The 16439-nt window shown below is 44.7% G+C and overlaps 1 protein-coding gene across 3 annotated transcripts in view; it reads left to right on the forward strand.

The window, feature by feature from the left end:
- LOC135394605 (adenylate cyclase type 9-like) overlaps positions 1–16439 on the forward strand; it is a 63517-nt gene that overhangs the window by 30233 nt on the left and 16845 nt on the right. For 2 of the 3 annotated variants that reach the window (XM_064625426.1, XM_064625428.1), the window contains exons 1-5: positions 3533–3610; positions 7028–7106; positions 7719–9317; positions 12235–12392; positions 15504–15638. In XM_064625426.1, the coding sequence (XP_064481496.1) occupies positions 7808–9317; positions 12235–12392; positions 15504–15638 (1803 nt within the window). In that variant the 5' untranslated portion in view covers positions 3533–3610; positions 7028–7106; positions 7719–7807. Of the gene's footprint in view, positions 1–3532; positions 3611–7027; positions 7107–7718; positions 9318–12234; positions 12393–15503; positions 15639–16439 lie in introns of those variants that run through there. The other variant, XM_064625427.1, reaches the window with a different exon arrangement.

Consider the following 16439-nt stretch of genomic DNA (forward strand, 5'->3'; position numbering starts at 1 on the left):
ACCATCACCCCGGATGACAACGTTCTCGCCCTAGATTTGTTGAAAACGGGAGGAGGAGCCTATTTTGTGGCCATTATGCACGGCACAAAATAGGCTCCTCCTCCCGTTTTCAACAAATCAGGGGCGAGAACGTTGTCATTCGGGATGGTGGTTGGCTAGGCGCGTACTATGTGGTGAAGTTCATTTTTAAGAGTGTACGTGCAACATGTCGCCACACTGCGCAGACAAAACTTACGTGTGACATCACGGTACCATTATTCTTGAAAAAAAAAAAAAAATTGCGAGTGTTCGTTTCGCTTTTTTATTTTTTATTTTTAATACGAATATTTGGGGCCAGGGTGGGGGGAGGAGACGAAAAGAAACGAGCCTGCAAGCGTACTTATTCATGTGAGAAGCGCTACATCCTGAAGTTTGAGGTGGCCAACTCCAAACCAACAATGGAACAAGCGCTCATTCCTGCGTGGGTTTGAGTGCGTGCTGTCCTGCCGTGTCTAGTCGGGCTCGAGGAAACATTGTCCTTCTCACGTATACGCCAGCCAGCTTGCATTCCCCTACATTCTCTTACTTTGTTCATGCATGTATTCCGTAACACTGCAAGTATAACACACACACACACACACACACACAGAGATGAAAAAACGTATGTAGCATTCCTCATCTATAGTAACAACGACTCAAAGCGCTGTATCTCTCGGAGTCGATACCACTGGGCTAAGAAACGTTTCCTTGTGTATCGCTCCATGTTTTCCCACATTGAGATTGCATGTACCCTACTCCTAAAAATGAGCTTCACCGCATAGCACGCTCTTAGCCAACCGTCATGTCGATTGATATCGTTATCTGCCCTGATTTGTTGAAAACGGGAGGCGTGCGCCTTTTTTGTGACACTTATGCTGCATAATTGTCACAAAAAAGGCGTACGCCTCCCGTTTTCAACAAATCAGGGCAGATAACGATATCAATCGAGATGACGGTTGGCTAAGAGCGTGCTATGCGGTGAAGTTCAGTTTTTAGAGTGTACACTGTTAAAACAGAACTTCACCACATAGCACGCTCCTAGCCAACCATCATACCGAATGATATCATTCTGTGTCACGATTTGTTCAAAAGAGGGGGGAGGCGCCTATCTGGGACAAGATAATCTGTCCCAGATAGGCGCCTCCTCCCATTTTCAACAAATCAGGACACAGAATGATATCATTCGGAATGATGGTTGGCTAGGAGCGTGCTATGGCATGAAGTTCTGTTTTAACAGTGTACGTTATTGCCTTCTGAAAACAAAATCGGAACTGACAGAGCAAAATTAAAATGATGCTGTAAAGAAAACAGCAGTTCGAAGAATCGAAAAATCTTTTTCTGAATTTGCAGGCATTTTTCTTCTGTTCCGTTTTCTTTCTTTTTTTTTTCTTTTTTGCCGTTCACATTTCTAGTGAGGACAAGTCGAAAGTATCCGAAGAACAAGCTGTCGCATGCCTATTTTAGCAGACCAAGGTAATACATTGATCTTTTTTTTAACCATTGAAAATTCCGGCAAACGAGGCCCATCCGCACCCCTAGTCACAGATGCGTTAACGGCTTACCACACTGTCTATGCAGCAGGCCACAGGCTAGTTCTCCAGTGGGTTCCAGCCCATTGTGGTGTCGTGGGGAACGAGCAGGCCGACAGCGCCGCAGAAGCAGCACTCTCGTATCGGAAACGGACCAGTATTGTTCTGCTGAGAGGAGACCGCCGTTCCATTCTGCGACGCCTCCTGACACTCCTGGCTTCCCGCCAATGGACAACCGACATTCTCCCCCCATCTATGTTGAGCAGAGTTGATCCAACGCTCGCTTTCCGCATGCCACGAAACACCTCTCGTCAAGATGCTGCATTAATCTACCGAATGCGACTCGATGTGGCCTTTACAGCTCAGTGGCGTTACCGCTTGAGACAAGTTGACTCTCCCACCTGCTGCCACTGTGGTGCTCTTGAGGATCTGGAGCACATTCCTCTTCATTGCCCCCACTACTAACCTTCCCGAACCGCACTCTCCGAGTCTCTTAGTCAGCTGGACTCTCGCCCCTTCTCCCTATCGAAATTGCTTGGTCCCTGGCCCAATCCAGCCCAGCAACGATCTGCGCTCAAAGCTCTTTTGACATTTCTGGACACCATCGGCCTTCACTCGTTATTTTGAAGGGGCTCATTATTTTATTCCCACCTCCTCAACAGCAATGGGGTAGAGTATCGCCTCTGGCGATGAACCTCCCCGCTCTCCATTTCTAAATAAAGTTGTTGTTTGATCTTTTTAATTTTTTTTTAAATTCCGTGTTAGCGCTGCGAAGCAACGGTGGCTATGAGCGCAGATGTGGGCAGATGGAGAGAGGACAGCAGGAAGGAGAAAGGGACAAGGGGGTTAGTAGGTTAGTATGCGTCCTGGGCCGACTTCAGGAGGAACTGTGCCGCCATTCGTCTGAACAGTCTTCGGAAAATCCAGGGAAAATCTCAGACGGCGCATCCGGTGGTAGGATTCGAACCCACCACACTCTTAAAAATGAACTTCACCGCATAGCACGCTCCTAGCCAACCATAATCTCGAATGATATCGTTACCTGCTCGGATTTGTTGAAAACGGTGGGCGTACGCCTTTTTTGTGACAATTATGAACAGCATAAGTGTCACAAAAAAGGCGTACGCCTCCCGTTTTCAACAAATCAGGGCAGATAACGATATCATTCGAGATTATGGTTGGCTAGGAGCGTGCTATGCGGTGAAGTTCATTTTTAAGAGTGCACCTCCCAGTCTTCAGCACGAACGACCTTGGCTACCACCAACGACGACACGCTCGGCCATGCCGCTGGTTGTGACCGATATGTCACCCGGTTGTTACATATCGACGTTTATACTGGTAATTTATCGTATTTTGTATCGATGGAAATATATTGATAAAATGTCAGTAATTTTTATTATCATTACTTTTTTTGCGGGACCATAGGTAAATATCCATAAAATACCGATTTGTTTCTTTTTTTTCGTGGAAATGGTGACAAGAGACAGTCCACGTTTTCTCTCTTTTTTTCCTTCTTCTTTGTTTCGCTGCGATTTCATGTGGGAATTAATGCCGTCACGTTTTCTCTCTCTCTCTCTTTCTCTCTCATTTTGTAATAATTGAGCGGGCCTTTGAATATTAGATATGTTGTGTAGAATCTATACATTGATGACGGGCAATGGAGACTTGATGAATTGTCCGATTCCGATGAGAATTCGCAATCCTTATTGGAAATGAATTGTCATCGAAGTTGCACCTGCTGGCAGGCATTGAATGTCACACACAATGATGACGTCAGGAGATTGGCACAAGAAAGGGGGTTATCTTGGACGAAACAGACCTCTTCCAGGGAACTCCTTCTGCTTTCGTAAACACAAGCCCAACCTACCGAAGAAAAAAAAAATGTGGGAGCGGGTGGGGCGGGAAGCGAGTGAGCGAGCGAACAACCAACGCGTCTCCCTCTGGTGTCGCGTGTCGCTATCAAGCGATCCTCTTGCTTGCGCACTCTTGCATACTCGTCGACGCCGACAGTTGATAGAAGTGGCTTGGAGGCACGTCGGCTGCTCCGCATCTATCACGTACAGGTGGGAACTTTACATTGCTCTTACAACCTATCGGACCAGCTATGGAGGGTACACTGCAGTTACATCCGTGGCGCCTTCTCAGAAGCAGATATCGCCATCGCCCCGTAGCAACCTGTCAGTTCGGCCTCCCAGCGTAAAATGTCTTATTCGCTATCCCGCAAATTGGGACAAACCTTCTCGTAGCTGGATTTGCGAAATGCTTCCCTGAAGCTCATGCGATCGATTTCTTCAAAAGCCGGAAGAGTATTTTGCAGTGCAGTTTGATTTGTTCGTATAAAACGGCAGGGCGCGCGTTTCGTTTTTTGCCTCAGTTTTGAGTCCGAGGCGGGAGTCTGCTTTTGCCGGCAAGCGTCGATGCTTCATCATACAGCGTCGACTGAGTGCTCGGGAATGGCTTGTATTCGAACGTGCTATATGAAGTTGTTTATCTGTCTCTTCGTTTGCCGTGCCACTCGTATGGAGTATCAGTGCAGAAGTGCTGGATAAAGGACACTCGATAACGTATATATACCTGTCGAACACTATACCGCAGGGTGACGGGTGAAATTTTTATCGTATACTTTCTGTTCATCGTCATAGGCATGAGTTTGCTATGCGGATCGCATCACCGTGGAGCGTGCCTTGCATTTCAATGCGATTTGGATTGTGGCGCGTCTGTGCTGCGGTCTCCGTATTCCAGCACATGTTAAATCGTGCGCCAATATGACTGCAGCAATAACACTGCGGTGCAATGCAAGGGTAACTGATTGAGTGCTCGGCGATTGTTGCTATGGGTTTCATCCCCGAGATCAGCGCATCGGCGTTGAGCATTTTCGCTTGTTGTTTTTTGTTTTGGCGCCTAATCCGAAACCTGGGCACGTGCGCTCGACCTAGAGCCAACGTTGATGCGGTTGCGCATGTATGCTGTCTACTGTGTCAGCGGACTGTTTATGGCATTGGCATGGCACGCAGCAATAAAACTGCTTCCCGACGAAGTACGTGCTGTGCAACTCATCATTGCTTTTGTTGATGTCGGCTAATACGAGAGCTGTCCGCATTTTATTATACATACTTTGTGGGGTTTTCGGAGGTTTTGCGGTCCGAGAGTTAATATTACAGGTGCGCGCGACCTCAAGTAAAATTAATTAGAGCGAGAGAGGAGGAAACAAAACACGATTTTAGATCTCCAAGATTTCAGAGATCCGATTGACATTGATCCATTGACCTCTCAGATAATAGCCAGCGAAATTCAGTTTTCCAGCCCGACTACATAAAGTTTTATAGCAGTGAACAACACAAAACATAGCAAAAATTTATAGTATTGAACCACACATGGTCTACGCGGTTGAGTTTGACGATTATAATCATGAAATTGACATGGCATATGTGACATGCCACAGACAATTTCTTGAAATTGCATGCATAAGTCGCAGAGCTCTTTTGATCTCGCCTGAACCAGCTTGCTCTGCTTATCATTTTATACTGCAGCCCACTTGGGACTCTCACAAAATACTGTTTCCAGGATGAGGAATGCAGCATTCACACAATGGATGTAGGGTTATGTTCATTGCATTCTGATCATTGTGCTGTATTCTCCCAGAACCCTTGAACCTTAATTCTTTGCACTACCAAGGGCACATCATTGACTCACTGTCATCTTATGTGAGTCATTTCAAGAGAAGGTGTATCACACTGCACACACACGCACACTATGAAAGGTCTCTACAGCGTCGCAAGCCACTGAGTTGTGCAGAGCAGTTTCAATATCCCTTATCCTCTATCTTATCCCTGCAAGAGGTCCGCGTATGCCAGACCGCCTACGTAAATTAGCATTTTGCTAATGAGGGTTTGCGTAGAGGTTAGCTGGGGAGACATGTGATGTGATATGATAAAGAAAAACATGGGGATGTGAGTTTTGACGAAGTCAAACTGGCTACCCCAGTACACTTACACACAGAAAGTACAAACAGATAATGAGATGATAAGAAAACAAAGAGATGATGACCAGAGAAGAACAGAGAATGATTATGATGATGATACATGATTCGTGTCGATCCTGCATCTCCCTATAGTGCTTACAAAAACTTGGAATGCTTGGTGAGTCATTTTTATGATGCGGATGGAATAGTTACTGCTACGGCATGTGCACTTTGAACGCGAAACTGCGAAGGCCCGCTGGACTTCTTACATCCCCCCCACCCCAATGTAACCCGCAAGGTTTCGATTCCAAATGGCAAAGTCGTAACAAAATTAGGTCATCGTGTTTATTTGTGGTTGTGGGATTACTATTTTTTTCCACTTCAGTCTTGAACTTCAAATGTTCAGTAATGTACCTCACAGTGGATTATCCAAGATTGCAGGTACAGAGGTGTTGCAAAAAATTATGTTACATTAGTTAATTTGACAGTTTTATGTATCATTGCTGACATGTGTCTAAAGTTCAGAAAACAAAGTTCCATGAATGTTCCTATGCACCCCTTCCAAAGTTCCTATGCACCCCTACGATCGTAGGGGTGCATAGGAAAGAAAGGGGGAGGGGAGCATCTAAACATATGGTAATCGGTGGGACTAGGGGAGTGGGCGTCTGGATAAATCTCTGATCCTCGTAGCCACCCCTATATAGCGGCTCCCCCACGGACCAAGAAATTTTCATGTTTACATGTGCTGTGCAGGGCGCAACATCGTGAAGGTTTGAGAACGTAAACCATTGCTTGTAAAATGCTGGGTAGTGGAAATATTAAGAATTTCAGACAAAAATTGAAGTATATTCGGGATAGATAGGCGAAAGATTTCATATTCCCCGTTACAGCTATTGCACCCATCACAAAAACTTCACAAACTGCACCCTCCACAAAAAGCATCAGTTACATTTCCATACCTCCATGTATGTTTCATACCCGTATTGCAGTGTCTTTCCATTTACTTACATACTAAGGAGTATATCTGTCTTCAAGACGAAACAGAATGTCATATGTGTTGAGAACTTCCATCGATATTGATCTACTAAGAGTATTTGTGCAGTGTTGTAAATACAGCTTTCCAGAATTAGACAATAGTGGCCTGCGTGATATTATGCTGCATCAGCATGAAATTATGTGTTTAAATTACGTAAGAGTTAAGTGTTTAATCTTTGAAGGTAATTTCTTCAATTATTAGCATTCAAATTGTATTAGAAAGTTTCGCACTGCTTCAATATTGAAACAGTGAAGAAAAACTAAAGTATGTGTTCATCATAACGGGTAACGTAGCACCGAGATTGACAAGCGGTTCAAGCACAAGAGTACTTGCGACGTGGAAGAGACACATGCAGGTCGAGGCATTGAATGCCTCCTAGCAGCTGGTAGGGCCGTGCATCCAGAATGGAAGTTGGTCATAAAAACTGTGCCATATCATTTGTCATAAAAGAGCCTGTGTAAGAGAGTGTATATTCGGTTCCAGAGAAGGCCGCAACAAGATAAGGGAGGAAGGTCGGCCACCCTTTGAGGGACAAAATGCTTCGCATGCTATCAAGTCATTTGTGAGTTTTTCTCTTTATTCGTTTCCTTTTTTGCTACATGTGTAAACGGAGATGATTGCTTTAGCCTATACGAGAAGCAGATTTTTATATATATATATGAAATGCCTGGATGGAATTGTTTTGTCAGCAATTTGTTATTTTTGCCAATATTGCAAATTCCTTAAATGTGACGAAAACGAACGTATCGATTTTCCTTAGATGTGGGTGGGATTGGTTTTTCTACCCACTGAGCAACAGTTGAGACGCAGTGTGTAATGCGATTTACCTGCTTATTACAAAATTGTGTACTAAAGAGACTTTGCCTTGACAAGTGGCTTCAGTAAGTTATTTATCTAACCTAGGAATGATAAGTAGGATATTTTATGCACTTTTTTTAATTAGCCTCATTAGTTCGAATTTACCCTTTGCAGTCTTGGGTTAAGCTTCATTATTTAGCCTAGTACTATTCCTTTACTTCTCAATACTTTGGGCAGGACGTTGAATGACCCACCTTCGAAACGTGGATGTCGTTCTCTGAGGCCGCTAAGTGTCCAGTTTTAAAATTCATGGGCCATAACTCACACCCTTACATCACTACTCACACCTTACTTATTTACTTACACCTTTGCTTAGAACTTCTCTCGAATCTCCTGAGGAATCACGCCCGTCGCACTGCCGAGCCATGTGTGATCCCGTGGGCTCCCAGCGGTGACTCCTCTGCCATGGCTCAGCTGCCAGTCACTTTTTCCGTACGACGGTCCGTTCCGAATGAGCACGGACATCCGGAGGAGCGCAACGTACGGATCTCTCTCCCATCTGCTCAGCACTTCCAGCTGCCGACACTGCGACACTCATCTGGCGGAAGCGTCAGCCTCAACCTTGCCGCGCGACGTGGATTGCTTCCCGTGCTCTTCGACCGTGCCTCAAAAACATGGTGGGAGCCACGGTTCGATTCCCACATTTTGGAAGAGCAGTATCGGAGGAGCACGTTCCCTCAGCTGCGACAAAGGTTCCAGTACGCCCTCTACTACGTGGTGCTCGCCTCGCTCCTGTATTGCATCTACTCGGCCAGCATGGCAAGACCGCACTGGCCGGCGTCGGTCGCGGTCAGCCTCATTCTCTCGACGTACGGCGTGGCGACGCTGCTGACCACTACGTCGCAGTACTACAAACGACATGCTCTCCGCGTATCGCTGGCGACGACCGGAGTATTGTGTGCAGCGTCGTTGTCCATGTTTGCGTTGCTGCTGTGCATAAACAATGACAACGACGTCTATATTTTTTCTGTGGGATCGTTTTCGGTGTGTGTTCTGGTGTTGATGATAACGTACGCTCTAGTGCCAATGCCACTGTACATTACCGTCGTGTCGTGCTTAACGTTTTCCATCGTGTTCGAGGTATTGTCGGCGGTGTTCATTTCATCGCTCACGGGGGTTGTGATCGCCGTGCGGGCGCTTCTTCAACTGTGTGTTCATCTGGTTGGACTGCACGTTCGTCTCATGACGGAGATCAGCATGCGCAACACGTTCTACAAGGTCGGACAGTCCCTGATGGTGCGACGTGACCTCGAACTTGAAAAACAGCTGAAGGAGAAGATGATTCATTCGGTGATGCCACCAAAAGTTGCCGACTGGTTGATGGCCACGACGAGCGAAGAAGAAGAAATATCCATCCGCGATAGGAAACCGTCGACTAGTCCGAGGCCGTCGCAGATGATATTCCGGCCGTTCAACATGCACCGCATTGAGAACGTCAGCATTCTCTTTGCCGACATAGTAGGCTTCACAAAAATGAGCTCAAACAAAACGGCCGAACATCTAGTCGGATTGCTGAACGACCTGTTTGGTCGATTTGACTATCTCTGCGCGAAACTAGGGTGCGAGAAGATTAGCACCCTGGGTGACTGCTACTATTGCGTGTCGGGGTGCCCCGAACCGCGACCCGATCATGCCAAGTGCTGCGTGGAAATGGGACTGGGCATGATCCGGGCCATAGCAGAATTTGACGAGGACACGAGTGAATCGGTGAACATGCGAGTGGGAGTGCACACGGGAACGGTGCTGTGTGGGATAGTTGGAACCAAGCGATTCAAGTTCGATGTGTGGTCAAACGATGTAACGTATGCAAACAAGATGGAGTCGACTGGAAGGCCAGGGAGGGTGCATGTGTCGGAGAGCACGCACTCGTTCTTGGTTGATCTGTACTACATGGATGAAGGCCTCCCTGATCTCAGTGAGTTCATGCGACCTTTCTTCTTGTTCTCCTTGTTCAGTGTGTTCCTCATATGCTTTTTATCGAGTGTTACTGAAAAGCACGGCCTGTTACCAACAATAATGTTTCTGTTTTCATTCCCAAGCTGCTATCAGTACCGGTTTCCGTTTCTGGACCAGTATTTTGTTTCTGTTTTGGTTTCCAACCAATTTTCGATAACACGTGCTCAACAGTTGCGTATCTGTCCGTCCGTCCGTCCGTCCGTGTGTGTGTGTGGATTGGATTGGATTGGATTGCTTAGTAGTCTGGTTAAGCTCTGTGCAAGAGTTGCCAAGCTCCACAGCTTATAAAAATGGCAGTATTTATGGCCACCATTTTGTTTCCGAAACTCTAAACAGTATTTGGGATAGTCATAGACATACATATAACTGTGATCTCTGCTCATCATATGGCAACTTATCGACACAGCTAGCTACATGCAGCAGTCCGCCTTTGCTAAATAAATTAACAGAAGGGTCAAGCAATTGGATACATCTCGTGTGTACAAGCAACCAAAACTGTGACGACACCCATCAGCATGAATTTGGTTTTCATCATCGTTACTGTACTTGAATTTGTGTTTCCCTTTCGGTATCTGCCAATTGAAACAAAAATATTTTCTTTCTGTGTTTATTTTTGTTCCCCACGGAATAGGGTAGATAACGTTTCTCGTTTCCGTTAAAGTTTTTGGTAACAAACCCTGAAAAGTGCTGCGATGTGTTTTCCGATTGTCTCGTACATGCATAGTGTCTGCACTCACTATGGCCACTAGGAAAATGCCTTTTATTCAGTTACAATAAATGGCCATATATTCTAGGTCAAGTTGGCCACATTATGGCCACACTATAGCGACCTCCTGGGGTGTTGTCCTAATTAATTTTGACTAATAAACTTTTTAATTAAGAGAGATAAGAGTTCGCACGATGACAACATCTGCTCTTTTAGGGCACTGTTGCCGTTGCCATCATCAGCAAAAAGATCGGGCCATCATATAACACGAGGAAATGTCCCCAGAAGTAAAGACAGATTTGATGGTCATTTTTTATGCTCTGCCAAAAGTGAGCTTTCTTCTTTGCTCTTGAATGCAAGGAAGAAAAAGGGCTGCCATAATTGTCCCTGCGGTGAGGAAAAGGTTTGACTTGTGGAAATAAAAGAAAAAACAAAGGTATCCCGTGACATTGTTTGAGGTAGTCCCATCCCAGGGCTCAGGGAAAAGGGCAGGAATCATGCATGTCTGTTAAAAAATATTGTTTCCTTGTCGCAGCGGGAAGGAAAAGAACATATGATTCGCTGTCGTGAAGCCAACTATAATAATAATTTTTTTTTAAATTCCAGTTGAAGTTGTGACATTTGTTTGTCTATTACCCTTGCAATAAGGTAGGGGGAGCCACCAAGTAACATTTGAGTTCCCTCTCCCAAAGATGTCTTTAATGTCGAGGTCTAAAATGGCACGTTATAACACGGTAATCTGAAAGTGTGAGCTCATGGGTGTGGCTGATTGTTTTTGCTTACATACTCCACCAAGCCTGATATGATTTCTTAGGCCATCTTTTGTTTCTGCAAGTTAGGTGAACATTTTCTTTCTCCCAGGGAGCTGCCTTTGACTACCAAGTTGTATATATCTCTATAAAAATCTGTATTTCTCTATACTACACTGATGTGCATTGCACAGTTCGCACGATGCCAACCCTTAGACAGAAATACAGGGCTGGAGTGTACGGGCTTCAGCTGCAGTAGTTATCGTCTGCTGCCTTGTTACGACGCATGCGTGTGGAAGCAGGGATGAACAAGTGGCATTTCAGCGACGGAGAGAATCCGAGAAATGAAAATGGATTATATTTACACACAGATGGCTAGAATGGAACAACTGATCATGAAATGCAGCCCCATTTCATCGTTGAAAGTGTAGTTAATGAAAATTGCAATATAGAGGCCCTGTTCATAGGCCTAGCCTCTGCGAAAGCAGAGCAGACGACGATATGTAAACCGGCATGTGATGTCGCTCTGCTGTCGACCAATTGGAGGAAACTTCTGGAACTAGAGAACTGCTTAACTTTTCTCTGAGGAAAGTGCTGCATGCGCAGTTGTAGTATAGGGGTCAGTGGTGCAGATACTTTGTATGTTCAACATGAACAGAGGTGCGTTATAACTAGATTGAGCTCAGTGTGGCTAACATTGACAGCAACTGCACTACGTGAGATTGGGATATCCGCACCCGAGTCTGCGTAAATGTTCAATATATCTGCACAACCTCGTTCACTGCATTTCTAATAAAGAAATTACACACCGAAAGAATTATGTCAAAGGGGCTTTTACTTCTAATCATCCAACCTGTTTAGGAGCAGCCCTTGACTACCAAATCTGCCTTTATTTCCGGGGCCACTTATTTGCTCTACATTGGCTCAATCATTTTTCTGATGGCAACAGCATCAGTGCTCCAAAGGAGCAGATTATGTCATCTTGCGGAACGGCCATTATGTCATCCGCAGTTGTCCAACAGTTTCAGTTAACTGCACAGCAATGGAATGGATGACACACTAGGACATGCCATTTTAAATTCATTCAGTGCTCCCTCAATTGTGGCTCTTCCAAGGAATGTCGGCAGAGACACTGCAGATGCATGCTTATTTGTGGATATCAGTACACTCTGCGGAGGCGTACAACCCATGATGTCACACAGGTATATCCTCATCCGCACGCACATCGATTTATAACTTCCCTTGCCACCCTTGCACACATATTTTCTAATGTTGAGTCCGAATCTTGTCATGCATATTGAGAAATAGATGAATGCATTTAACCATTAAGGTAGATGCTTTCTGCATGTCAGTGTTCTGCATTTGTGTAGTGCTTTATAGTATTCCTCTATTTTTTAATGTTTCGTTGGTTACTGCTATAGATCGCAAGACATATTTCATCCGCGGGCGCAAGCCGACAACGTATGAAAAAGCGCAGCACGCAGCTTCTCGACACTCTTGGCCCCACGTGGTTAGTGCGTCGGACACGACTACGATCATCGATGCCCGCAAAGTTAGCTGTCCTGGCACAGAATCTGGCGTAAGTTACTGCACTATGCGTCATTACAGTGAACTTATTTCCTCATATTGTCGCCTTATAGTGGTTATACAGTGAAGGAATCTTGTCGCATGCTAGAACAAACTCGTGTCACAATATCTGGCCACAAAATTGGTCTTGAAGCTGCTCTGACTGAGCTGTTGCAGTGTACTCACTCCTGAGCATTGCACTCAGGAGGAGCGAGGAGGAGGTGGCGCGTGTAAATCAGTTGCGTCAAGGTCGTATACAGCGTGTGCATGCCAATAAGCGGTTGCGGGAGGGCACAGTGCACCTTTCTGCGCGATAAATATTTGGTCAAAAAAGCAGTGATGAGTGGAAAACTACTGAACCAAACATTAGGGCCCACTTGCACAAACATGGAGGAAATTCCTTAAAGGAGTACAGAGGGCCGTCCAAAAAATTTTCAGATTAAGACGTCTGATGAAAGTGTGTGTGTCATTTTACCGAATGGCACTAAAGGTTTTGATGTGTGCAATTTGTTTCCCAGAAAAAAACTCACATAAACATGCGTCCACGCCTTCACCCTTAACTCGCTACTCCGGGTATTACGAGGAGGAGAAAGTATGATGCCACGTCACCGATGACGTTATTAAGGAGAACTCGTTTTGGTTCGCCGGTCAGTGGGGGTCAGCGCCTTGTCCCTTTGCCGCCGTAAACCAGTTTTGCCAGCTCTCCCGGAGAATTGGGGATAGAAGGAGCGCCCGAATCATTACCAAGCGAGGAGAAAAGCGTTTTCAGAACCCCGAACAGCCGAGTAGCAGACGACAGAGGAGTAGCAGACAACATTTCTCTAGGCCAATAAGTGAGCGTTCTCCTTATAGCGTCAGCGCGAGGTTCCAGGCAGATCACAGGCTGGTACTGCTCTTCACCGCCGTTGCGCACGGTCGCTTTTTGTGGCGTACTTTAAATTCAACTTCTGCGATAATTATGACTCTGTGGTGTGAATTACTTTTCATGGTGCATCTTACTGGCCTACTTGACAGTTTTATAGGAAGAAAACAGGGTGTTAAAAATGACTTCTGTGCTACTTTAACTCCAGTGCAGCTTTTGCAGTGTATTACACTGCAGAACTCTCTGCAGAACAAGCTTCCTGACGATGTGCCTTCATGCATGTATTGAATATGCTGTTATCAGCATTGCAGTACACGGCCCAAAACAAACGTCACTTGTACTTGTTTTTCAGTATATTAAGATGTCCTCTTGTACTAAATTATGCTCACATTTGCCAATCATATGTTTGTTCATTGGTCTTGCCAATGTATTGTGTCTTTAATTTGTGATGCTTCTTACAGTAAGCAAGCACATACAGCAAGCTTTTTTTGCATCTGCTGTAGGGCCTCCTATAAATGATTACATTGCATTAGAACACTTATAGCTTCTAGCCTTTGCCCTAGCATGTGGCCTCTCTCCAGTCCAGACAAGGCTTGACACGGAATTACAATAGAATAGCCTTTGATGCAGTGACTGGATATGTGCTCTTCTGCATCAATAGGCATCTCCTCCCCTGTTCTGTCTGTAACAGCTGAATGTGTCCAAAACATACACCACTAACCTTAGCAGCACTACTTATGTGCAGGTTTCACACTGATTTCCATGTTGTTATATATAGATCAATTTCCCACATGCAGACCTTTTCTTTTCTGAATTTGTACACATAGCTGAATGTGTTCCTGCTATTTTATGTACCATGTGCTCCAGTATGAGATCAAACAGCACTCCTTTTGCCTTGCTTCCTCAAATGTTGGACTGGCATATACACTAGCTACGTACTGAACCAGGTGTTCAAGGAATGCTAGGATGTTATCTTGCAAGCAGTTTTCTTCACAGTGGACTTTTTCATTTGTCTTTGCCTAATCACATCATATAGCCACTATATAGGACACGTTGAAATCGAAACTGATCCCAAATCGAAATTCCTGGCTATGAGCTAACTTTGAACATGCCTCTGCTGCTGAAAGGACTGAAGAATGTTTTAATAATGGCATCGAGCTTCTGTAAACTATGTATTAGTGGCATATCAACATGAATGGTTCATTACATGGTAGGAGAACAGCGTCCCCAGGCCTGGGGTGGTTGTCCTCAATATAGCCTGCAGTGTCTACCTCAAACCTGTCACTTACTGAACCAAGGCCATGGAGACAGCTATAAAACTGTATCTACTCTTATTAATGTCACATAACTGTTTCGTGGGTGTGTACAAGGCCTGCAGTACATGCTTTGAATTAAGAGCTAAGATTGCTGTGGATACAGTCAACCCTCGATTTATGAACCTTCGATTTATGAATTCCCTCGTTTTATGAACACGAGCACGAGGAACCAAACTTTTTACATGCATTCTTCCCTTGTTTTATGAACCTCGATATCCGAATAATGAATGGAATTTCTGGGAACCAACTAGGAGTTGCCCACCATTTTTGCCCTCAATTTATGAACGGATCGTTCCGAGGTCCTTCAGAAACAGAAACCTTCAAAGGGATTATTCTGTGGACTTAAGAATGACGCCTGAATGGACAAAACGTTTTCTAGGTATTGCACCCTCGGTTATTAACCCCTCGAAATCCGAACAACAAACGGGTTTTCCGGGGTCGCACAAGGGGCGACCAAGTGTTCCTGACCTCAATTGATGAATAAGATGGCCGCTGTCACCCGGAGATTTTAATACAATAACGGATGTTAAAAATCCTGGAGGAAATCCGAGACCAGTCGAGTGCGAATGTGCTGACATATCTTCTTTCCAAGATTGACACAGCAGAAGGTCCAAAGCAAAATTAAACAATTTAGTATTGCATAATAAACAGAGTGAATGTGCAAAAGTCTGTTCTTTGTGAGATTGATACAGCAGAAGGCGTGGTCGAAAGCAAAATTACACAATATATTACATTAGAAACGCAATCCCAACGCGGAAATACTGTTCCATTTGCTCGATAGTACTCACTTCACGGATTTTTCGATTTATGAATCCCTCGATTTATGAACAATTTTTCGGGGAACTGAGGGTGTTCATAAATCGAGGGTTGACTGTATACCTACATATTATGTCGGGGATTGCTGTTAGCACATTATTAACATGCTGCTTTATGTATTTGTGCCTAGGAGGTCGAAGAGGATGAAGAAGCTGAAGTTGTCCCTATGCTACCTCCAATACACCGGCATAGCAGCCTTTCTACTCTGGATAGCAGCCGTAAAGACTCTGGTATTCGCAGTCGACAGAGTAGCATTCAAGATGCGGTGAGCAGCCATTTTTCTACCAGTGCACGCGATGCCAAATAACAGTATCAATTATTGCTGTCTCGTGCCAAACTGCTCGCTACATTACCTGTATCTTGCATGTTACGTGCTTTCACATATATGATAGGTGCACAACAGCATGAACAGCACACTTATGAACTGTACAACTTTATATTACTTGAAGTCTGTGTTGATTGCACCCAGTTTTTGTGCACGTTCACTATTCTTGTTGAGTTGTGGTAGAGTGCCAATATTTATTGCTCATACTGGATTGTTTTGTAATTTAGACATTTTTGTGTTATTCATTATACCTTCACTGTTAACAGGGAAGCAAAGTATGTACTTTCGTGTACGTTTTCTTTTTGACTGCATGGCACAGGTGGTAGCAAAAAGTGCAAACATATGATCTCATGATCGAGACTAAGCTTTATTTGAGTGCTATTGTTGTGCTACAGTGCTAGTGCTGCATACAGAGTGACACAAGACAAAGTACAGTATTTCTTCCATTCCGTATAAAATATCGCAATGCTATGACTGTTGCCGAGGATGGATGAAGTTCTTAAAAATCGCGTCAAGAAATCTGATCTTCTAGACTTCTTTCACGAAATGATGAAAGCTGAATATCGCGGATCTTACGTGCACGGGTACGGTGCGGGTGCGGACACTGTCAGTGTTATCCGCGCTCACCTCTAACTTTATCTAACTCTGTATATAACCTTACACAAGTAGTGCAAAAATAATGTGTGGAGTTTTGTTGCATTGTATTAGCTACCACCTGGGTTTTCATCTATGAAGCTCATT

The sequence above is a fragment of the Ornithodoros turicata genome, chromosome 5, assembly GCF_037126465.1.
Source record: "Ornithodoros turicata isolate Travis chromosome 5, ASM3712646v1, whole genome shotgun sequence".
NCBI classification, from domain to species: domain Eukaryota; kingdom Metazoa; phylum Arthropoda; class Arachnida; order Ixodida; family Argasidae; genus Ornithodoros; species Ornithodoros turicata.